This window comes from Typopeltis vanoorti, chromosome 5 (assembly GCF_054136105.1).
Source record: "Typopeltis vanoorti isolate ZY-2024b chromosome 5, IOZ_Tvanoo_1.0, whole genome shotgun sequence".
NCBI lineage: Eukaryota > Metazoa > Arthropoda > Arachnida > Uropygi > Thelyphonidae > Typopeltis > Typopeltis vanoorti.
Genome location: NC_143553.1, coordinates 101,647,066 through 101,672,729, shown reverse-complemented (window position 1 = coordinate 101,672,729; position 25,664 = coordinate 101,647,066). Strand labels below are relative to the sequence as shown.

General features: G+C 37.1%; 1 protein-coding gene across 1 annotated transcript in view; it reads right to left on the bottom strand.

Moving 5' to 3' along the window:
* Positions 1-25,664, bottom strand: part of LOC150106695 (xaa-Pro aminopeptidase 3-like) — an 84,289-nt gene that overhangs the window by 19,005 nt on the left and 39,620 nt on the right. Inside the window, exons 2-3 of the mRNA XM_090393455.1 lie at positions 22,805-23,779; positions 4,929-5,170 (exon numbers count right to left, since the gene is read on the bottom strand). Of these exons, the coding sequence (XP_090249581.1) occupies positions 4,929-5,170; positions 22,805-23,779 (1,217 nt within the window). The remainder of the gene's footprint in view (positions 1-4,928; positions 5,171-22,804; positions 23,780-25,664) is intronic.

Here is a 25,664-nt window from a genome sequence, read left to right as displayed (position 1 = left end):
GAGGTTTGAAAGTAGTGCAGAGATTATAATTAATCTCCTCAATTTGCCATCCATTTCACTTAATAAGACACCATATATAAACAGATACAGCTATAGACTGTTTTTTCTCTTTTCTTCATCTTCATATAATTTTTGTATGCCAATTTCTATATAGAGAATTTTGAAAAGCATGCACTTGATACTTCTGTGCTCAAACTTTCTATCTGGCTAATGTTAATGATGTGCTCTGTATTTAGCCATATGGCTCAGACACAATACTCTTTTCTCCTCTATCTCAACAGCCAGCACCACCAGAATCCAGTTCACTAGAGAAAGAGAAAATAACAACAGCTTATCTTTCTAGATATTCTAATCACAGTTCTTCCTAACAGGGCTTTCTTTCTCAATTTATGTAAAACCCACCCACTCAGGTAGATGATACATTACACAAACTTTGATATCATCCCCCTCCCCCCAACAACAATATGGTATTATTAAAACTCTTCTCAACAGCACCTCCAACCCCTGTTCCAACCAGGCTTCTTCCTTCACAGGTGAACTCTCCTTTATTCACCATGCTTTTCTGTCCAATGGCTACAATCTTTTAGTAAAATAAACCAAATCGTTGCCCCTCCCATCTCCTTACATCCCTCACAGCATACAGATTGCATTAATGCTATTACTATTCCCTATATCTGGGGATGTTCAGAAAAAATTGCCAGAACTTTAAAGAAGTATAATATTATATTTTTACATAACACCTCCAAGGAGTCCAAAGACTCATCGAGGGAGGGCACCTACTCTAAAACTCTCCATCTTCACCAGTCCACCAACCACAACTACCTTCATCTACACCAGTCGACCAACCACAACTACCTTCATCATCTACACCAGTCGACCAACCACAACTACCTTCATCATCTACACCAGTCCACCAACCACAACTACCTTCATCTACACCAATGCCATCTACTGATGACCACCACCACCACTAATATTTTTGCAGACAATCACAAACATCCATGCACACGGCAGGATTCAAACCCGCAGCCTTCTGGATGGAGAGTGGCCAACCAGGCTGGCAAACTCTGCACTATTTTCAAATCTCCTCCTTGTTTGAAGCTGGCTGCCCTTATCTACTCCCAATCTTCCTGTTCCTGGTTTTTGCAAAAATTATCGTGTTAGGGTAAAACTGAGAGATCTGCCAATGTATGCCTAGGAGAACACAAGAAATACATCTGCTGCCACAACTATGGTCAAGTCAGGTCTAGCTGATCATGCCATGAACATCTCACAGAGAATCAAATAGGAAAAACTACTATGTTTCAATGCAGCAAATATAAACTTGAGAGATTTTTTTTAAAACCAGGAACAGATTTAAAAAAACAGCCTAATCTAAATAAATATGGTTGTAAATTATATATTTAGTTTAATCCCTTTATCCAAACAAAGTTTGCACCTGAAGTACACTTGGATAAAGGATTAAACTAAATATATAATTTATAGTTTAACCAAGTGAAAAAACTTCCGACATCTTTCTCTAAATATGGTTGTATTAAACTTCCCAAGATTTGGAAAAACATTAATTCTTAAGCCTTCCACCCAACAGCCAAAGCTACAAACAGCACCCATACAGGGTGACCCTCATAGGACTTTTGGCTTCTAGTGTAACTTCTTGCATTTATTGTTTTGTCAATTTGTGTGTGTTATTATAATTTTAATACTATATTCCTGAAGATGTCTCTGTGACAGAGACGAAATATAGGAACTATTAAACTTGTGTTTAATAATTTCTGTATGCTTTCATTCCATGTGTTGAGGCTTAAGTGAAAGAGCACAAATCATACATCTGTAATCACAACTATGGACAATCTGGCCTTGCAGACAATGTTTTGGATGCAATCCAATGGCTCTTCTGAAGAAAAACTACCACACTCCACCATAGTAAATTCAAAAAAGAAAGACTGTTTTTAGAATCTGTGGTAGCACTCAGCAATGAACCGAATTTAAATAAATATGGTTGCATAAAACTTCCCAATTAATGTTTCCCAACATTTGGGAAACATTAATTACACTGGCCAACAAAAAAAAATTTTTTTTTTTTGCTGATTATGATCTGACACTTGTTTTTTACTAATTTGGGTGTGCTGATTTCAAATATCAAACCCATTTTTCTCTATCACATCAGGTTTTTCCTCTATGGCATTTTCTTTTTGCTAATTTGTAAGTTTTTGATAGTTTTAAGGAGGCAGTACTATTTAGAGGATCAAAAAAATCGATTTTTTAATATTATTTTCTGAAAGTATGTACTTTTAAAAATCTGTTCCTAACTTTTTATCAAGAAATTCGAAAAATTCCCGAAGATATAGCCTATTATTCAAAATGGTGCACAGATCAGAATCGGAGCGCTCACCGCTCTCGCTTGTTAGTAAACGAATAAATGCGTAAGAACCTGCAACGGCATGTACTGGCGCTTTGAATGCGAGAGAGGCTGATAACCGACCTAATACATTAGGTGATGAAAAGTAGGCAATGACAACTGCCTAAAACAAATGAATGCTATATGCGTCATAGCGGACAAAGAACTATCGAAATCAGTCAATCGTTAATCGATCATGAAAGTATGATGAGCGCTTATAACGTTTCAATAAAGTCTCTGTTTTTTTTTGTCTTGTTAATTGCATGTTAGTCAGCAGTGAAGAAAATACATCATGTCTACTACTCGAAATTGTGTCAATAGTGTAGATTCCTTCTGCTACATTTGCGGCAGCTTTACTGTTCCCAGTCAAAGGACAAATATCACTGATTTCGTTAAGAAAGTGTACTTTGCATACTTTGATGTAAAAATTGCAGATCAGGACAAGTCATGGGCTCCAAATAAAGTGTGTAAGTCATGTGTAGAAAATTTACGACAGTGGAGCAAGGGAAAACGCCAAAATTTGGCTTTTGGCATTCCAATGATTTGGCGTGAACCGAAAAATCACGTAGATGATTGCTATTTTTGTTTAGTTCAGACTTCTGGTTATAATAAGAAGAATAAGAAAAAAATTGTGTATCCAAATCTCGACTCAGCAATTCGGCCAGTTGCTCATTCCAATGAAATAGCTGTGCCAATTTATAAAGGACTTCTTTTACTTGAGAATGAGCATGATCGGGATATGCCAGATGTTCTTGAGGAGCGGGACCCGGATGTTGATTTAGACAATGAAAATTTAATTTCTAGTTCTGGACCACAACATTTTACTCAAGCGGAATTGAATGACTTAGTAAGAGATTTGGGCCTATCAAAGGAATCATCGGAATTGTTAGCTTCAAGATTAAATGAAAAAAAAACTTACTGGAGCAAGATACGAAGATAACTTTTTATTGTAGCAGGGAAAGTAATCTTGTACAATATTTTAAACACGAGAGTGGGTTTGTTTGCCGTAACAATGTGTCAGGTTTACTAACTGAAATGAGTGTTGTACAATATCATCCAAATGAGTGGCGTTTATTTATCGACAGTTCAAGCAGAAGTCTCAAGTGTGTCTTACTACACAATGGGAATGTATATGGCTCAATTCCTATTGGCTATTCAGTCCACTTAAAGGAAACATATGAGGACATTAAAAAGGTTCTGAAGTTATTAAAATATATAGACCATAACTGGATCATCTGTGTGGATCTTAAAATGGTGAACTTTTTACTTGGCTTTCAAAGAGGATATACAAAGTTTCCGTGTTTTCTATGCTTCTGGGATAGTCGAGCTAGAAACCAACATTGGAGTCAGAAACATTGGCCTCTTAGAATATCCTTAAATGTTGGAGAACAGAATGTTATAAATCAACCTTTAATTGACAGAGAAAAAATCATTTTTCCACCTCTACACATCAAACTAGGTCTTATGAAGCAGTATGTTAAAGCTTTAGATTTACAAGGTGACTGTTTCCAATACATATGTGAAAAATTTCCACGACTTAGTTATGAAAAAATTAAAGCTGGTGTATTTGAAGGACCGCAAATTAGAACTTTAATGAGAGACCCAAATTTCATCAACTCTATGAACGAAATTGAGAAAGAGGCCTGGACTTCATTTACAATGGTTGCGAATAATTTTCTTGGAAACAAAAATGCGTGCAATTACAAAGATCTAGTGGAAACAATGCTTGAAAATTTCCAGCGCCTAGGTTGCAACATGAGCATAAAGCTTCATTTCCTATACAGTCATCTTGATAGATTTCCCGAGAATTTAGGTGCTGTAAGCGATGAACAAGGCGAAAGATTTCATCAAGACTTAAAAACTATGGAAGATCGGTACCAAGGAAGATGGGATTCTCACATGATGGCCAACTACTGTTGGAGTATTCAAAGGGATTGCCAAAACAGAACACACAGCAGAAATTGCTACAAACAAAAATTTATTCCCTGAAACTCATGTGTAAGTAAAATTGTTATTTTTTTATAAATATTCTTGTAATTTTTAATGAATATTGTTAAGTAGTTATGTATCTAATTATTGGCCTCTCTCGCATTCAAAGCACCAGTACGTGCCGTTGCAGGTTCTTACGCATTTATTCGTTTACTAACAAGCGAGAGCGGTGAGCGCTCCGATTCTGATCTGCGCACCGCTTTGAATAATAGGCTATATCTTCGGGAATTTTTCGAATTTCTTGATAAAAAGTTAGGAACAGATTTTTAGAAGTACATACTTTCAGAAAATAATATTAAAAAATCGATTTTTTTGTTCCTCTAAATAGTACTGCCTCCTTAAAACTATCAAAAACTTACAAATTAGCAAACAGAAAATGCCATAGAGGAAAAACCTGACGTGATAGAGAAAAATGGGTTTGATATTTGAAATCAGCGCACCCAAATTAGTAAAAAACAAGTCTCATATAAAAGTCAGCAAAAATTGTGTTGGACTGTGTAATCAATAATAATAAGCATATACAAAAATTTTTCATTCTTACCTTGCTCAATTCGATCTTTCCAATATTATCCGGAACAATATGTAATTCTTGTAGCTTAGCTCCAACTAATTGACACATTGCATGAAAGAGATAATCAAGTGATGGGAAATTTGCACAAAGTTCAATTATTTCCTCTTGCACTGTTAAAACTGCTTCGTATAACTCCCTCTGAAAACTGCTAAAATGTCCATTAACTGGCCATGTCCGTGTCATATCACTACAATACCCATGATATTCACAACCTATATAAAATACAATTTTATAATGCACAATAATACCAGTGGATGCATGCATGCATGCACACACACACATTAGAAATAACTACCATTTGCACACACATATTCAGAGAGAAACAACTACCATTTACAAAAAACATATTTATTATTCACTGTTGATTTGTTTTTGTTGCAGTTTTTACAAACTGCAATGCAAACTAAGTGAGATGTCAGAGCCTTTCACCTGAGTCCTTGGTCTGAACTACTCTGGCATAAGTTGGAGAACTAGTGATTGGGACACGGGTTCTGAGTGAAGTGGGGAATAACAAAAAAAATCATCAAAGTGAGAATGATTTTGGCCACTAGATCAGAATATGTGATGAGACAAGAAGAGTGGAAGCAACAATTAGACTATGGAAATGATGCAGATCATTCCAAATGGTACCATTATAGTGCCATAAGATACAAGGCTGATACCGACTGAGAGAAGGTTGATCAGCAAAAAAGAACACACGGGTAAGGTTATGGTCAGGCATGCCAACACTAACAGCATATCAAGAGGAACAGTTGGTTAAGAAAAGGTGTGAGGTGTTGGGAGAATGCAAGGATCACTGGAATTCTGGTGGGTTAATGAACAATTTGTGTTCACCAACCCACTGAAAGCAAAATAGTTTGGCTTCCCTTCCACTTGGTCTGTGAAGTTACAGAAAGGAAAGTCTAAACTCTGGACACTGAAATCACCAAGGAAGATATTAGGGTAATTAGATGTATGCTAATAACTTTTAGAGATAAATAGTCAAATAGGTTAGTAAAGTAAACCAATTACATATTTGGTTTAATCCTTTATCCAAGTATAAGCAAACAAAGTTTGCACTTTAAGCATTTTCAGGACTGGGACAACTCGTGGTAAAGGTGGAGTAAGTTCTGATCACTTTCCTTGGACATGTATAATACTATGCATTAAGGGAAGGGCCACTACCCAGACCGGTTTCTCCCTTTATTGAGGTCTCATCAGTGGGAGCCAAATCCAGAGGTGGTGATACTAAGGTGGAAGTAATGCAGAAGTCATATCATCGTTTTCAGAGAGCTCCCGAAAGCTAAGTACAATTTTGAGTAAAAATTAGAATATAGGTTAAAATTATAACGTAATACTGCCTAATTTTGGTAGCTTGTTGTGTCTGTGGGATTTTGGTGTGAATTACGTTATTTAATTTAGTATATAACGTTACGTTTCATAGATTTGAATATGGCGCCAATGCAACATAAAATAATGGCGTCCAAAAATACGAAGCCATTGTACAAAAACTATAATGTGAGAGAGTTTGTCCAATGTGATGTGTGTGGAATGTATGCATTCCCGAATGAGGCTGGAATTTGGATTGAAAGTGATAATGGTGGGAGAATGTGTAGAAAGTGTAAGCAAAGCGAGGAGTTGAAGTATGTGTCAGGTAGTGAGATAGTTATGGTTGAAGAAAGCCAAAATTGCCAGAATGTGAGTGAAAATAGTGGCTTGATAGAGAAATGCGATGTACAAGAAGGCAATGAGAGCGGTGATCTAAGAAAGAGTGAAAGCAACCATATTGAGAGAGAAAATGGTTTAAATGATAAAAATAATGAGGAATTATTTGTAGGAAGTGAGATCACTAGGTTGCGCGCAGTGATACAAAATGCGCAGTGGCAATTAGAGCACCTGCAAAACTCTTTCCAGAGTGATTCGGATAACGTAAAAAAACAGTTGCAAGAATGAGAGAGTTTCTGAAATGAAGGAAAGAGTGTTGTATGGTGACTCGTTATTAAGAGGGGTGATAGATGGCAGTGTAACTAAATCGTACTTACCGGGTGCGAAATTTAAGCATGTAAGTGAGAGTATTAGAGTGCAAAAACAGAGGGTGAAAGAATTAATAATTGTGGCGGGTACGAATGAATTGAAAGGTGATAAATTTTTTATGAGAGAGGACTTGAAAGTATTGTTAAAGGTAGCGAAAGAAAAGAGTGACAGAGTTAGAATGGTTAGTCTGTTGCCACGGTATGACAGAGAGGAGTTTAAGAGGAGGACCATAATTGCAAATGACATTATGCGTAGGTTATGCAGACGGTGTGTTGTGGAATTCGTGGACGTGTGGAATGAGTTTGAAGGGCAAAAGGACTTATACAAGATGGATGGCCTGCATTTGAATGGACTTGGTGTGCGGAGACTGAAAAGAGTGTTGCTGAATGAAGTGAAAATGGATGTGCAAAACCAGGGAAACTAGAACTACCAAGGAGGGGGGGGGGAATGGATATGCAGACATCAGTGAGACAGATGAGTGTAAGAATGTATATAATGTACCCGAGCCAGCACTAAGGACAAAAAAATGGGAATGGGTCATTTAGAATAACGTATCAATATAGGGTTGGGACTAAGGGATCACTGCATTTCATGTATACTAATGCCAGGAGTATTAGGAACAAGAAGGAAGAATTTTTGGCCTTGATTGGCTCTTCCTGGCCACAGGTTATTGGCATTAGTGAAACATGGCTGACAGAAGAAGATATATATTTAGTGGGATAGAATGTGTGGGTTATAGTGTGTTTAGGAGGGACAGAGAGAATAAAATGGGGGGGAGGGGTATTATTGATGATAGCTGATGAACTGCAGCCAAGGAGAATTGAAGTTGTATCGCAGGATAGCGAAAGGAGCTCATTTGAGGCTATTTGGTGTGAGATTGAGACTGGCAGAATAAAATATACAGTTGGGTGCTGCTATAGACCAGGTGATGGAATAGATGGTGGAGATAGTATGCATAGGGAAATTGATGAAATGAGTGGAAGGAGGGTAATTATTATGGGGGATTTCAACTATGGTAACATTGATTGGAAGGAGGATAGGACACATGTGAGGAAGGAAAAGGATTTTATTCAGTTATTAAGGGATAACTATCTGAGACAGCATGTAATTGAAAATACTAGGGGTGTGAGAGTGCTTGACCTGGTAATAGCATCTGAGAATTTGACTGTAATGAATATGACCATGTTGCCACCTATTGGTGAGAGTGATCATAAGGTCTTGACCTGGGAGGTGGCTAAAGGTGTGGAATTTTCGATTAAGACAGGGTATATGTGGAATTACCGTGCTGGCAAGTATGACAAGCATAGGAGATTGCTTGGATCAGTGCCATGGCATGTACAACTGCAAGGGCTGGACGTCGATAGAGCATGGGAAGTGGTCAAGGAGCATTTACAGGAGGTAATGGCTGATTGTATACCTAGGGTCCGAATAGTAAAACAAGTAGGGGTTAAATGGATGAATAACACCATTAAGCTTGAGCTGCAAAAAAAGAAACAACTGTGGAGGGAATTTAAAGAAAGGGGTGACCTGCAGGCACACGAACAGTATAAAGTGCAGGCCAGAAAGGTAACGAGTGTGGTAAAAAAAGCAAAAGCGGATTATGAAAGGAAACTAGCTTTGCAAGCAAAAGAGAATCCAAAACAGTTCTTTCAATATGCTGCAAGTAAGAAAAAACTGTACACGGTAAAATGATTTTAAGGAATGACGATGGTAAGGAGGTCACTGAATCAGTCGATATAGTGGAGTTACTGAGCACGCACTTTGCAAAAGCATATCATCCAGGTGGTGACATTGAAAAAATGAAGGAACCATTAGTTTATACGGGAATAGTGATGAATGAAGTGGAGGTGACTAGTCTATTACAGAACCTTAATGTGAACACATCTGTGGGATTGGATGGTATACCAGCACGGGTCTTGCGTGAAGCGGCTAAAGAATTATCAGTGCCCTTGACAATGTTGTTTAATCTGAGTCTCAGGTCTGGCTTAGTCCCGAAGGTGTGGAAAGAGGGGAAAATAGTTTCACTGCATAAAGGAGGATCCAAGACTACGGTTGCAAATTACCGACCGATCAGCATATCAGGAGTCGTTGTCAAGGTCTTAGAGAAAGTAGTCAAGGGAAAAATACAGGAATGGATTGATGAAAACGAGATACTGTACAGGGGACAGCATGGCTTTGTGAAGGGTAGATCATGCTTCAGTAACTTGCTCAAGTTTTATAACAAGGTGACGGCTGAACTGGATAAGGGAAATGGGTTTACAGTAATACTGCTGGACCTGGCAAAGGCGTTTGACAGGATACCACATGGAATACTAATCCGTAAACTACAACATATGGGAATGGATATAGGGTTGGTGAGGTGGATAGGTGGTTGGTTGATGGAGAGATATCAAAGAGTAGCTTATTTAGGAGTAGAGTCCAAAAGACGGCCTGTGACTAGTGGTGTGCCGCAGGGTTCTGTTCTTGGACCACTGCTGTTTAATCTGTTCATTAACGATATAGGGAAGGATCTAAGTGGAACAATTCATTTGTTCGCTGATGATGCAAAGTTGGGTAGGGCAATAGTGAATGCAGAAGATGTCAAAGTCTTGCAGGATGACTTAGATAGATTGGAGTTCTGGGTTAAGGAGAATGGATGTCAATTTAATGTGACAAAATGTAAGGTTATGCATTTTGGGGTGAAAAGATTAGCAGCAGTATACCACATTGGTAGAACTGTACTCCAAGAGATTGATGAGGCCAGGGACTTGGGAGTGTTGGTGGATAGGGAGATGAAGTTTAGGGGGCACACTGCAAAAGTAGCTAAATCTGCTCATCAACTCACTTGGTTGTTGAAAAATACCTTGACGAGCAGAGACAAGCAAGTTATTGTACCTCTGTACCGAGCCTTGATAAGACCTCATCTTGACTACTGTGCCCAGATTTGGTCACCTCGGTTACCCTCGGATGATAACAGGTCTATGGAATGAACCATATGAGAACAGGTTGAAGATTTGTGGGTTGCAGAAACTAGTTGATAGGCGGAAAAGGGGAGATATGATTGAGACATTCAAATTGCTAAAGGGATTCTATAGGATTAATTCAGAGGATATTTTTGAGATCAGGACTGGTGGTGGGAGAACTAGGGGACACCTATGGAAGCTGGGCAAGAGTGTGGTTAGCAGGGGTGTTAGAGCTGGGTTCTTTACTTTTAGAGTGGTAAATGAGTGGAATAAGCTGCCAGAGTCTGTTGTGGGTGCTATGACGGTGAACGAGTTCAAGACAAGGTATGATAGATACTGTGAGAATGTAATCGCATAGTTGGGTGGACATGATGTTTAGGGCCTCCCTTGATGAGTCTAAGGACTCCTGGAGTCGCCCGAAATAATAATAATAATAATAATAATCATGTAGGAGATATTACGTTATGGGAGATACTAAGGAAAGTGATCCGAACTTACCCCACCTTTACCACGAGTTGTCCCAGTCCTGAAAATACTTCAAGTGCAAACTTTGTTTGCTTACACTTGGATAAAGAATTAAACAGTGACGGCCCATGAAGTTTTAAATGGGGGTGCTGCCATTTATTTATTTATTAATAAATTTGTTACTAATTAGGAAAAAAAAGAATTTTTTAAAAATTATTTTGTATAGGCAGCACCCCCACTTAAAACTTCACGGGCTGCCACTGGGATTAAACCAAATAAACTGGTTTCATAGCCAAGTGAAAACTTCCATCAACTATCTCTAATCCGTAGAATTTTAATAATAAGGTGTTGAAACCTTTTGGCAACTGGTATATAGTGATATGACTGCATTACTTCCACCTTAGTATCACCACCTCTGGGTCTGGCTCCCACTGATGAGACCTCAATAAAGGTCAAAACTGGTCTGGGTAGTGGCCTTTACCTTAATGCATAGCATTATACATGTCTGCAAGGAGATGTGCTTTGCATTATGGGAGATACTAAGGAAAGTGATCAGAACTTACTCCACCTTTGCTCCAGTCCTGAAAATACTTCAGGAGCAAACTTTGTTTGCTTACACTTGGATAAAGAATTAAACCAAATATATAATTGGTTTAATTATCAAACCAATCAACCAGATCTATAACCTGTTACCTTCTCCTAAAGACAAACTCTCACCTCTGATGCTACCTGGCGTGTACGAGGTTCCATGCTCCTGTAAATTGTTTATGAACAGATTAAATCTGTTCATAAACGCATTTTGGAACATCAAAACCATATCTGTCTTATCAAACTGCAGAAATCTGGCCTCACACAACACGGAGTTGAAAACCCAAACCATAGGATCCATTGGGAAAAGACCAAACTTCTACATATATCTTTATATGGGAATCCAATTTCCCATACTATTCCTAAAGTATGGGAAATTGTCATACAAAATTGTGTAAAATAATTTTTATATATGTTATCTTATTTTAATGTAATCTTTTTTTTTTTTTCAGATATATTTTAATTTAATTCTATATCACGCTACTGCACACATATTGGGATTCCACTGTAATCATATGCCCTAACTGTATGTTATTCCTAGTATTGTTTGAATTAACTGTACTGACGATGTCCTAAGATACTTAAGATGAAATATTTACTTATTAAAACTTAGTACTGTGGTTATTATGTGTGTTTCTTTAGTCATGAATTCTCCACAGGTTTCATTGTACAATAAAATGAGTATGTTTTTGTACCTTCAAGGGTTTAAAAACTTGATTTATAATATTTAAAACGCTATTGAAATTTGTAATTTTCATTTCTGTCTTTTTCTTCTTTGTAGGCTAGATGATATCTGAGGTATTTGAAAGAGTTGACTTGTTCAATAATTGTATTGTTTAAAAAGATTTTACTTCTTATTGGTTCTCTTCCCTTAAAGGCAAATCCTTTGTCTTCTCTTTTGAAATTTCCATATTAAATTTTTTTACTATTAGATTAAGATGATGAATAGAGTACTGTAGATCAGTTTCAGAGGTTGCAAGTATAGCCTGATTATCTGCAAACAGTATTGTGTCTATATTAGTGTGTTTGTTAATTGGGATATAACCATGTACTGTGAGTCTCCATGTCTTACTATAGAATTCATACAGACTGTGAAGAGAATGGGTGATAGGCTATATACAGCCTTGCTCCCCTGTTTATAGGTTCCCAGTCAGAGATTCTTCCATTAACTTTTTACTGCAATCATGTTGTCTGTACATGTATCATGGATGGCTTTAATTAGGTGATTATCATTTATTAATATCGCAAAAAATTTATTGCAATTAATTCTGTCAAATGCCTTAGAACAATTAATAAAAGAAATATGGGTTTCCACATTGCATTCTTTAAGTTTTTCCAATAAAATTTTTAAGATAAAGTACCCATCTGCACAAGAGCAGCCTCTCCTGAATCCATTCTCCTCTTCTTCTATCTTATCTTCATAGAATTGGGGCAGTCTATTTTTCAGAATTTTACTATAGAATTTACATCCAGAGTTTAGGAGACTAATTCCTCTATAATTTTCACAGTTATTAATATGACCCTTCTTGTGTATAGGAATAACTGATGTCAGCAAACTAATGCTGACATCAGCATTAGTTTGCCAACACAGCACAAACTAAAAGGTTACTAATTAATTTTTTCCAGTGTCTCCAGTTGAGCCACTGGAGAAATTCTAAATAAAACATGTGACAAGTATGATTTATCATATAATCCATTTTTATAGTAGGTTCAAAAATTGCTGATTAGAAATTCTGAAAGCAAAAATTTTGTGCATGCCGTTACTAGGCACATGAGCTCCATTTTTCCACCAGTGTGCACACTGGTGAAAAAACTAAACTATTCAACCTCATACCCTTCTTCAGCCAATCACCTCTTCCCAAAAATGCCAGGGGAAGAACATTCACTCTCCAAGCCATAACATGACCTTTTTTACAGTGCTTCCAGTATACTATATTATACTACTCAGCTGCCTTAAGGAATATCTATCAGTGGCAGCAGGATTATGCACCAGTTGAATGGAAAGCCTCCTGATATGTTACCATCAGATTCATGCCCCTGTATTATCTAGCAGTAAGCCTGTGGAAATGATTTACTGTTTACTCTCAAATGGAGAGGCTTCTAAATCTCTATAATATGTTCATCATGCCTCTGAAAGGTGTCACTCACTGTGCATGCCAAAGTGAGGGAAAACAGAGTAGAGAAGCTGGAAACACCCTCCTGTACTGTGCAGTTCCATGGCATCAACCAATTCAGACTTCCAGTAAGTAAGGCAATGGTGTTTCAACAAGGGATGAAGGACATTTACCACCAAGCAGGTCAAGCGGGCATTTCCTGCAACTAGAAGGTATGCTTCTGTAGCAAGAATACTCGTGAGCATTCCCATGAATATATCCCCACACACACACAAATCTGTAGAAAGCAGAGCTTTTTGGGTTTTTTTTATGAGAATTTAGTGAGACTTCTTTTTCTGGGCATCTATTTTGTTTAAAAGTTGTTAATCCTAGAATGGCAAGCATTCATCAAATGTTTCAAAAATAATTATTACATTTTTCAGTTTCTTAGGTGAAATCAACATTTTCTAAGGCATTTAATAGGATACCACACAAAAGGTGGTTGCATAAACTGGAGAATATGGGATTGGAATATAAACTCTTGACTTGGATCAAGGGATGGTTGACAGATATCAAAAAGTGGTATACAGTGGGTCAGAATCTGCCAGATTTATGGTGACCAGTGGTATACCTCAGGGTTCAGTCCTTGGACCATTATTGTTCAATCTGTGCATTAATGACATCAGGCAGGGTCTAACATCAGATGTCCAATTGTTTGCCGATGATGCAAAGATAGGTAGGGCAATCAGGGATGCTATTCAGCACTTACAAAATGATTTGAATAGGCTGGAAATTTGGGCAAACGAAAATGGCTGTCAGTTTAACGTTAGTAAGTGTAAAGTTATGCACTTTGGCATGATTAGAGTTCCAGCAACATATTATATTAGCGGAGTTATGCTACAAGAAAATGAGGAGGCAAAGGATCTTAGTGTATTGGTGGATAGGAATTTGAAGTTCAAAGATCACATAGCAAAAGTTGCAAATACAACTCAGAGGATAACTGCAATGTTGAAGCGAACCTTGAAACGTAAGGATAAGGAAACCATTTTGCCTCTTTATAAGGCTTTGATAAAACCACCTGGATTATTGTGTGCAGATTTGGTCTCCCAGGTTCCAAGGGAATAAAGAAGCTGTGGATAGGGTGTGTAAAAAAGAGTTAGAAAGATTATATATGTATTATGGGATTTAGATTATGAGGAGAGATTGTGAGCATGTGGATTGCAGACTCTGGTTAACAGAAGAAAGAGGGGTGATACGATAGAGGTCTATAAACTTTTGAATCGGTGTTATAGGATATCATCTGATGAAATTTTTTGTTATATGGAAGGTAGGGAGAGAACACAGGGGCATCCATGGAAGTTAAATTTATTTGCAGTCAAGAAAGGGGTAAGAGCTAGGTTTTTCTACCAGAGAGCAGTGAGTGGGTGGAATTTGAAGTTCAGTTTCTCTTTAGGGGTAGTGAAGGAATACCACTTTAGGAATAGTTTGTCTTTAGGGGTAGTGAGTGCATCTCGTGTGAATGAATTTAAGGGAAGGTATGACAGCTAGTTTGGGTGATTCATAGCCTCTCTCCCTGGAGGTCTCAAATAATAATAATAATAATACCTTAAACATTGGAAACATTTATCTAGAACCACTTTTGTGCAATAGGAATCCATGGGGCTTCACCCTATTGCAAAAGTGCTCATTTAACAACCAGAATACTCCATCACTACATCAGTCTTGTAACAGGGAGGATGGCATGGATTGCCAAAGAAAATTGCAAATATCTACTCTATTCAACCTTAGATACACCAATAGTCCCTGTAGTCATTTGCTTTCTTTCTGGCTGTTGCACCCAATCATTACCAGTATGAAATACATTGACAAAGTGCTGATTAAATAATTCTGCCACAATCTTATACTCGCTTTGCTACTATTCCTGTTCACCCTTCCATTATTATTCTTCCTCTTGCTTGCCAGATTTCAAAGGAGAAATGGATTCTTAGGTTGACAGTGTTGAGAGAAGGTTTGGAGTCAATGAAGCAATGGCTATGGCATTGCCTATATACCTCAACCATACCTTGGAAAAGGGTGAGTCCCCATGTATAACTAAGCAATGAGAGATGAAACTAGAAAGCCCACTACTTTTATGCTTTCAATTTGTCTATATAGTTGGTTGTCCCATATAACCGAATTTAAGAAAGTGCTTTTAGAGCTCAAGTTTTGTTAGGAGCTACAGTATGTCCTGCAAGGTACATTTGTAGAAAGAGGAGAAAGAGGTGACTGTTCAGCTCTAACCAGGCAGTCATTATCATGTGATAAAAGAATCTATACAGATACCTTAAAAAGTTTAGGTTTTTTCTTTTTTTTAATGTAAGGCAATGCCAGATACAAAGAAATGTTTTGGGAAAATACGGAGAAAAGAGTAAAATTATTTAATAATTAATTTTAAGCACATGCAGATATGTCATTACTAACACCATGTTTCAGAATAAAGATGGTAATCAATTCTACTCTTTTTATAATCACCTCTTAATTAAACCAATAAAATCCCCTCACTAAACTTAAATGTCTTTATCATATCATCTTTTTCCTCCTATGTGTCAAAGTGTACAATCCACATTTCTTCAACCCCTCTCTCTCTCTCTCTCCACAGCAGGCATTCCACAGCCCTGATATTATCTTAGTTACTCATTTCTGGCCCCTCAAGTGTGGTCTGACCAGTGCTGTATACAGTGGCATAATCACCTCCTCCTCCTTACATGTTAGTGAACTTCTTGTCATAAAGACACTACGACGTGCAGCCTTTGCAACATCCGCAACATGCCCTCTAAACTTCAATCTGGTGTCATCCATCACTTCCAAATCTCATCCCTTTCCTGCAGTATAGCACTGTCAATATAACATACAGACTTATATTTCTGCACTCCAAAATGCAACACCTTGCACTTATTAATATTAAAACTACAACCACAATCATCTGTCCAAGAGAAAAGTATATTCAAATACAAAGAACACATATATATATAATTATGCAGAGCACACACCATTTTGTGTGTGTGTGTGTGAGAGAGAGAGAGAGAGGCTATGTATTATGGGAGGGAGACTGGATTTGACCTTTATTGAGGTATCATCAGTGGAAGTCAGACCCAGGAGAGATACCAAAGTTGAAGTAATGCAGAAGTCGTATACACAGTCTTGCCATAAATACTGTTGCAACTGCTGCACACCCCACAATGCCCAGAGAACTATGTGAGTCAAGTTCATTAGTGGCGATGTGTGCAGCTAACATTCAAATGTTTATCAGAAGAGAGAGAGTTGTCTAGCTGTATGGGTTAACAGGCAGTGGGGAGATTATGAGAATTGTGTAGCTGTAATTGCACTTCACAAAGTTGGAATGCAACCACCTATTATTTTCAACATGCTATAAACACTCAGAATGAGTAGTATGCTTTTGTGTTGGACTATTAACCAATACAGAAGACATATCTGACTTCTAAACTGCATTAGGATGCAACAATTATGAAGGCATGCCACTGCCGTAATCCTGTGAGAACACAGAAAGTGATGTCACAAGAGATGAACGTTTCGCAGAGAATGATGTCTGATGAACAATGCAGAGAAGATTGATAACCTTGGGGTGAAATCCTATTGTCGTTCTACTGGACACCACAACTTATGTGAGAAGGTTATAAAATCAAAGGCACTTTTCCAGTGGTATGCAAACAACAGAGAGATATCCTCTTCACAGATATGAAGATTTTCACCCATCGAAGAGTCATTTAACTGCCAAAATGATCAGGCATATGCCTGGATGGTTGCACAGCATGTGCCATAACACCCAGGATTCAGAGAGGTCATCACCCCCCATGTAGTGATGGTTTGGTGGGAGGGTGACATAGCAAGGGTATCCAAGTTGCATTTCTGTGAGAAAGGAATCAAAACCTCTGCCAGAGTGTATCAACACACACAGTGCTAGAACCTGTGGTAAGGCCCCCTGAAAAACACTGTTTCAGAGTTAGCAGTGGACCTTCCAACAAGACTCAGCTCCTGGACACAAAGCAAGAACCACACAACAGTGGTTGGAGGCGAATGTGCCTGACCACATATAACCATCTGATTGTCTGAAAGTCCTGATCTGAATCTGTTGGACTTCAAATTGTGGTAGGAGCTTGAGAGTAGCCTGCAAGAAATGACACCATATCATTGCCAGCCTGAAGGCAGATTTGGAATGAGTGGTGGCAGCATTTCCATTGGATGTTATACATGCTGCCATCAACATGTGGCCTCGCAGACTTTGGCCATTTCGAACATTGAGTGCTACTATATGCATGCTATACACATGGTTTGTATGTGCTGAAAGCTGTAAATGATTTACTGATAGATTGAAGGTTTATGCACTCTTAAAGTTGTAACAGTATTTATGGCTAGACTAGGTATAGTCTCTACACAAGTAGTGAAAAGGTATCATGCCTAATTCTTAAAATACTCTGGATTAGAGAAAGTTGTAGAGGAAGTTATTCACAGTGATGTACACAGTGTGCCTGTTAAGTAATGCAACAACAATTATTATATCAAACAAGGAACTATATTTGGAATTGTCAATTACACAGATTCAAAATAATCTCCCTCCAACTCCACACAATGTTTACATCTGTCATACAGGTCTTCAAAAGCAGGGTGGAAGTCCTGAACAGGAACCTCCTTCAGTGTCTGGGTCACACCGCACTGGATGTCTTCAATGTTACTGAAGTGCTCCCCTTTCAAAGCACACTTCATCTTTGGGAAGAGGAAAAAGTCTGTGGGAGCCAAATATGGTGAATAGGGAACTGTCTGATATACAGATCAACTTCAAAGCTAGAAAGCGCTTCAGGCAGTGCACAAGCATGTTGTCATGCAACAAAAACTAATTGTTGTTGTGGAACAGTTCTTTCCTGACACGTCACATGCAGGCATACAGACATTGCATTACTCCTAAATAGTACTGACCATTCACTGCGGTGCCATCAGGAACAAATTTACAGTGGATATTCCAGCAGTGTCGAAAAAAAAACAATGACCTCTGTCCTGATACGCGAGTTTTGCTAACCTGACTTTTTTCTACCAGGGAGAAGACATTCCATGCTCTAGTGTTTCATTTACAGTTCAAACTAAAAACACCAACTTTCAGCACTGGTGACGATTCTTTGCAACACATCGCGATCTTGATTAACTGCATGGATGAAATTTTGACAACATGTAACCCTGCTCTCTGTTCATGTGTCAATGTGTACGGCACAAACTTCAAACAAATAAATCTTCCTCTTGTGTAAATCTCTTTCTAAGATTAATCTAGCCATTTCCTTACCGACACCAAGCTGTTTAGCAAGAGCCTAGTGGTTAATCACCTGCTATGGGCAACAATTTCTCTAGTTTTCATCACATTTTCATTTGTCCGTGCAGAAACTGGCCATGGTTCAACCTTCAGGACTCCACACCCCATCTTTAAACATTGAAAACCTGCGAAACACCTGTGCATGGCTCAGACAATCACCATAAAGTTTTTTCAGTCTTAGTACATTTCTGTAGCAGTTTTTCCTAATTTACAGTAAAATTTTATCACAGCTCTTTGCTCCATGATGCAATTTCTGACACACTCCACTCACAGAAAAGATACCAAGATGCTAGACCCAGAAGAGATACCAAGGTTGAACTAATACAGAAGTCATATATATCCCATATATAAGTAGTATAAAGGTGTTACATCTAATTCTTAAAAAATTCTGGATTAGAGCAAGTTGTAGAAAATTTTTTCACTTGGTTATAAATTAAGTTAAAAATGTCAAGAAGTTATAGTTCTTGTTTAATCCTTTATTTAAGTATAAAACTTACACTTGGATAAAGGATTTCATGTCATTTTTATTTAATATACAAGCACTACTGAGATAAAAAAAAGAGTTTGAAAACAGGAATCAAATCTTGTGTACTCAGGAAGTTAGGAGGCCTCCTCCAAATTGCTTCCAAACACTGCTACTTCTTTCAGGGTAGCAATAATCACCAGAAACCAATTTGTGGAAACAGGCAAAGTCAAACACAGATAGCCTTAAAATAGATATGTGCCTTTCCTCTGCTAGAACACTGTTGCTCCAGACACAACTTGAAAACTATCAGATAGCCAATATTTTATTCACCTCACTAATCTATTAACTAACACCACTAACTGCAATTTAAATACCAACTTATCATGTGACAGCATCAAAGACCTCACAAAAACTAGGTATGGTATTATACATGCATCCAATGTATTTATCATCTCCCCTTAAAAAATCCCTTCTGAACATCATAGAGAATTCTGCTGTTATTAACTCAATTCTGTATCCTATTCCTCATCATCCTCTTGAACATCTTACACTCCAGAAACACGGAACAGCAGTAATCTGAAGCACTACTCCCATTCCCTCCCCTGCAGAAAGTGGACAGTAGTTTGAAGATAAAGATTTGTCACCCTTCTTAAGAATGGATTATATGTGAACTAATTTGTAGACTATAGGATAGATGCCAGTGGAATAAGAGTAGCATAAAAAGGCAAGAGAGTTCAGAGAAAAAACTAAGCCAATATCAGCATACTAGAATGCTGGTTATGGGGAGAAGTTGGAGTGTAAATTGCAAAGTTTAGTGAAAAAGCAGAAAGGAAGAGACATGATAGAAATGTCTAAGTTAGTTAAGGGATTTCATAGATTAATACACAAGTGCTTATAAAAAGAGTGATAGAATATGAGGCCATCCCTGGAAGTTGTGTAGTGAAAGGGGAAAGTGAGGAGCAGATTTTTACAAGATTTTTTTTTAGGAGAGTGGTGAATGACTGGAATGCAGTGCTGAAATATACTGTGAATGCCAGGAGTTCAAATGAGTTCAGGTTCAACATGACAGATATATTACTCATTAAGTGAGCTTTCTCATAATGAGTCTGTTAGTTCCATAATGTTGAGATCTTTTAGTAAAACATTTTAATGATTCCAAAAATATGACAAATGCTGAATGTGCAAGTGTCTCTGTAGTGCAATTGGAAGAACACTGGTGTATTGCACCATTCAACTGGACAAAGGCCTAAGTTCGATTCTCGTCGTGATGGGAGGAATCTTTATATTGGTTTTTTTCATTTGAAGGTGAGTTAGTCGATCTCATACAGAAGTAGCAGGGTTTTTTCTTTCAGAAACTTGGGTTTTTCATCCACATACAAACTGGCCTTCAGAACAAACGCAAATTTACAGACAAAAAAAAAAATACTAGTGGTGTTGGGCAATAGATGGCAATGGTGTAGATGATGTAGTATTGGAGATGGCAGGAAGGTGATAGAAGCAAAAGATATAGTTGAGTTGCTGAGTGATCATTTTGTAAATATGTATCATCCAAGTAGAGATTTTGCAGTTGCTGATATGACAGCCTGATGTCAGAATTGAGGTAGATGAACTGGAGATGCTCAGCATATTAAAAAATGTCATTGTGAATACAGCAGCAGGACTGAATAACAGGTTAGCTGATTGCAACGTAAATGTACAACTGGGAGTGCATTGGATGAAGCTGTTCAATCTAAGCCTGACAAGGTTCAAGGGAGTGGAAAGACAGTACAGTGATTCCAAGACAGAAGTAGCAAATTACAGACTAATTAATATCCCAAAAGTGGTGGTTAGTTGGTTAGCTGGAAAAGTTGGTTAAAGGTAAAATCCAACAGTGGGTGGATCATGACACAATACTCTATAGTGGGCAGCACAGCTTTGTAAAGAGGGGGTCCTATCTTAGTAATTCATCCATATTTTTATAATAAAGTGACAGCAGAACTGGATAAAGGAAATGGCTAAACCATGATACTGCAGGACTCTGCAAAAGCATTTGACAGAATACCACATACAAAACTATTACAAATTTGCAACAAATGTGAAACTAGTATCATGGATAGGAGGAGTGGCTGGCTGACTAACTGACAGACACATAGACACCAGAGAATAGTATATGGTGGAGTGGAATCTAGAAGAATGAGGATGACTAGTAGAATACCTCTTAATTGCTAGGGATTTAAGGGAGGGGAGATATTCAGTTGTTTGCTGATGATACAAAATTGGAGAGGGCAATAGTTGATAAAGATGATGCAGATATTGCAGGATGATTTAAATAAACTGGCATTGTGGGCAAAGGATAATGATTATTAATTTAAGGTTTGCAAAATGTAAGGTTATACACTTTGGTTTGAAAAGTTACATACTATGTAACACAGTGTACTACTGGATTGCAGGAAATTGATGAGGCTAGGGGCTTGGAAGTAATGGTGGACAGTTCAGTGGGCATATTACAAAAGTCAGTAAAATAGCTAAAATGATTACTTAGATGTTGAAAAACACACTAAAAAGTAAAGATAGGGAAATTATTATTCCACTTTTATAAGGCTATGATTTGGCCTCACCTTGATTACTTTGCACAGATTTGATCACCTGCATTTCTTGGGGTTCCAAAAGTGGTGAAGAGAATTCAGAGACGTGTCAAAACAGGTGACAGGTCTATGGAATGTTCCCTTTTAAGATAGGTTGAAGGAGTGTCGGTTGCAAAGTTTAGTTGATAAGTAGAAAAGAGGAGGAAAATAGAAACTTAAAGTTATAAGATTGACACAAAAGAAATTTTTCAATACATGACAAACAGAGAAAGTACTAGAGATCACCCCCCCCCCTATAAGTTGTGTAAAAGTGTGGTTAGTAAGGGTATGCACAGACCAGATTGTTTTGCTTGGGAAGTGGTGAGTGAGCGGAATAGATCACTAGAATTAATTGCGAGTGCCCTGACAGTGAGTGAGAGGTACAGTAAGTAATGTGTGAATAAAGGTTAGTATGGGTCTCCCACGATGAGTCTTCTGACTACATGAAGATACCTGTATAATAATAATTTGACTAACATTCATGCTGCCCAAAATAGCCTAGCTAATCTATGCAAAAATGCAGCATTGATTGGGCTGGCAGTAAACAACAGTAAAACTAGTCCTAAGGACCAGTATATAAGGAAACAACTAAACAGTCACGCTCATGAAGAAGTACAAGATTTTCAGCGCCTTGATTCATACATCAACACTAACTGACACAGTGAAAAGAAAGCACACAAAACTCTTAAATTCCATAAAAGCCTTACTAATATCTTGAAATCCAAATCCAATCTGGAAATCATCACTACAAAAAACAAACTTATTCATAAAAACCACTAGTCAAGCTATATTTACATATGGTTATCACATTAATTTACAGTTAATATCAATAGCTATGGAAAAATACATCCTCAGTCAATATTACGATACATATGGCAAGATCACTTTTATTCTTCAAGAAAGACCTCTCTCTCTAATATTAAGAAACAATTCAGACTCATCAAGTCAACTAGATAGTTGGGACACCAATAGGCATCTACCCTCATTTATATTTAATACTTTTAATCTATACAGACCAACTATTGAACACAGAGGAAGGCCAAGAAAACAGTGTTGGCAACTGACACGAGTAACAATTTTTTGAAGATGAGACTCACAAATCATCTGACATTTACTGGCAGAAACAAACAGAGTAACTTGGCTCACCTTCAATTAGCAGATTATCTCCAAAGTTGTATTATATTTTGATATATATTTCTCTATTCATAATACTAGAATAAACTATGACAATTCCATCTTAATTTCAAAACTGATATGATATGAATTTTTAAATTCAAGTATTTCAACTTAAATTAATTTCTGTGACACATTTAGTTTTACCTGCATCCATTAATACAGTCTCTCCAGAGAGGATTCTCTGATTGTTGGCAATATAGTGGATTGTGTTAGATCGTGAACCCCCTGCTACAACAGGAGGATAAGCTAAACGATCAGCTCCTTGAATTCTACATTCATATTCCATCTTTGCAAACAAATCTGATTCCAAAACATGAGGATGTGAAGTTTTAATTACTTCTTTCATTGAATCAGCTGCAATTTTTGAACTCTGCCGCATCAATTTGATTTCTGCATCTGACTTTATCATTCGAAGCTGGTGTATCAAAAATCTTGGTGATTCAACTGAAGAATGAGTTTGTTTTAAAAATGTTCTCATTGTTTCATTAACCAAAGTTGGGCATGAAGAATTCAAACAGTCATACCAAACAAAGACTTTAGGATGATTACTAATGAATACTTCTAAAAACTTCTCTAGTTCTTCAATGTTGTGTGCCTCATCTACACCAAGCAATTCAACAGCACCATCTACTCCAGTTCTTGGTCCCTCCCACATTTCTGTATGACTGTTTTTTCTGGGGACAAATAACGATGAAATATGTTCTGGCAAATCTTTCTCCGAATTAGTGTACAATAATAGTACACTATCAGGTTCCTGAAAACCTGTAAGGTAAAGAAAGTCTGAATTTTGGCGGAAAGGATAAGGAATCTTATCTGACATAAACACTCTGGTACCAGATGGTATTATCACTAGATGTTTTTTGGCATCAACTCCACTTTTATGACATTGTTTACCAATCAGTTCCATAAGTCTGAATCGCCTTCCTTGAAATTCCTCATACGTGATTCCTGGTACTACCTGTCCATTCTGCAAAAGATGTGGATGTGTTGAAGGTGTTGGCTGTCCAAATAAGCGAACAGGTCTATTTTTCTGAGGAGAGGCAGCAGCTATTGTTTGACAATGCCTACATATTATGCCACTGAAGAACTTCCTTGATAACTGCCTACTGCATAAAAATCCTAATAAGAAAATAAAATGATCTGTCAGCAAAATCAAATTTGGTACATTACATTTATATTAAACAAATTATTAATACAGGTGTTAATTATCAATTAATACATTTGTACTGAAATTAACATAAGAGAAAAATTCATTAGTATTTAAGTTATTACCAATTCACTTTAAATATAAAATTTAAAAATGTAATACACATTTGTCTAATACATAAGTATTGATTGAATTTTTTATTAATGATTATGGCATTCCACTTATGAAAGGATAAACCTATTTATTATGTACCCATTCGTTGACACAGCAACTACTCTAGAACAGTGTTTCTCAACCTTTTTTGGATCATGCCCCACCTCAACGTCTCAAAGATTTTGATCACCTCCCCCAGCATAATAGTCAGCCAAATTCTGAAAAAGTATAATATAAATATGTATATGTACATTTTCTAATTGTCCCCCAAAATATGCAAATTGCCCCACATTGAGAAACACTGTTATAGACTACAGTATGCCACAGTTCATAGAACTGAGGCTGGCAATGTACCAAGAATAGTCAATTCATGCTGAAGGGGAGGAAAAAATAAAGGATGTACGAATTAGTCACCAACAAGCAAAATCATGTGCTTTATACATAAATTTTCCAACTCTTGTACAAGCAAAATAGTTACCACTTTAAGAACTAGAATTTTCATAAAAGAAAAGCTAATTTTTCGACGTATAATAATAAACTGATCACACGAAACACACTGATTGTCCTATTATCGGAATGGATTCTCCTTCTTCTGGCATGTGCAGAAGTGCCGAAGAGTCTCGCATCTGTGGGCATACAGTATTTATGTTTAGTTCAGACCTCCCAAAAGCAGGATAGTAGTCTTGAACTAGGTGATGAAAATCATTTACACTTAAAACCATTCACAAATATCCATGCACAGGAATAAGAGTATTCAAATTCTCCTGTGCACAGTACCAGTAAAACAGCAATTTCACCAATCTCACTAGGCTACTACCTATAAAAATCTTCCCAAAGGGAGAAAGAAAGAGTTTTAATAAGCAAAAATATTGTATTAAAACTCTCCCAATTTGCATATCTTTTAAACTGTGCTGTTCAAGAATAAGTTTAATATATTTTACTCCACAATATAATTTAAATACTATACTGTGGAGCAACTTTATGATACAGTGCTTAAGTTTTTTTGTTTTTTTAAATTTAAATAACAGTAACAGTTCTATAGTGTTTCGTATCAATATGTTGTAGGCATCATAATCCAGACCTCCACAGAATCACAAAACTTATTCTGGGAGCACATGAGTAGTATGACTGACCAAGAAATATCATGCCACTCTTAAAATCATTTCCTATCTACAGTTTCACTACAGCAATTGAGGCCCGGCTCAGACGTTGGTTTTTCGGGCCTCAGACCGAGGTCCTGCACTCAGATGGGCGTTACACTTTCAAATTTCTAAGAAAATTTGATAATAGAATTTTTGATTATGTTTCAAAGATGTCTTGATATGGGAAATATTTTATTTCCCAGATCATTTAAATTAATTGATATTTATTAAATTATTATTATTATGAATTATTAAATACATATATAACTATATGTATTTAATGTTTGTAAATTATGTTCAATAAATTTATATGATTTTTCGATAAAAAAAAGTTCTTTACAAATATTTTGGGACCCCTCTAATAACTTTAGCCCGAGGGCCCGCAAAACCTCCAGCTGGCCCTGACAGCAATAGTATGCTATGGGCAAGAGATTCCATGTATCTACAACTCATCATGAAAAAAAACTACTGATTTTCTTAGTCACACAAGAATAACTTCAAGAATAGCCTGTTATCCTACTCTCTTCTACTTGTTCTAAACCATTTAAAATCTCCCCTATGT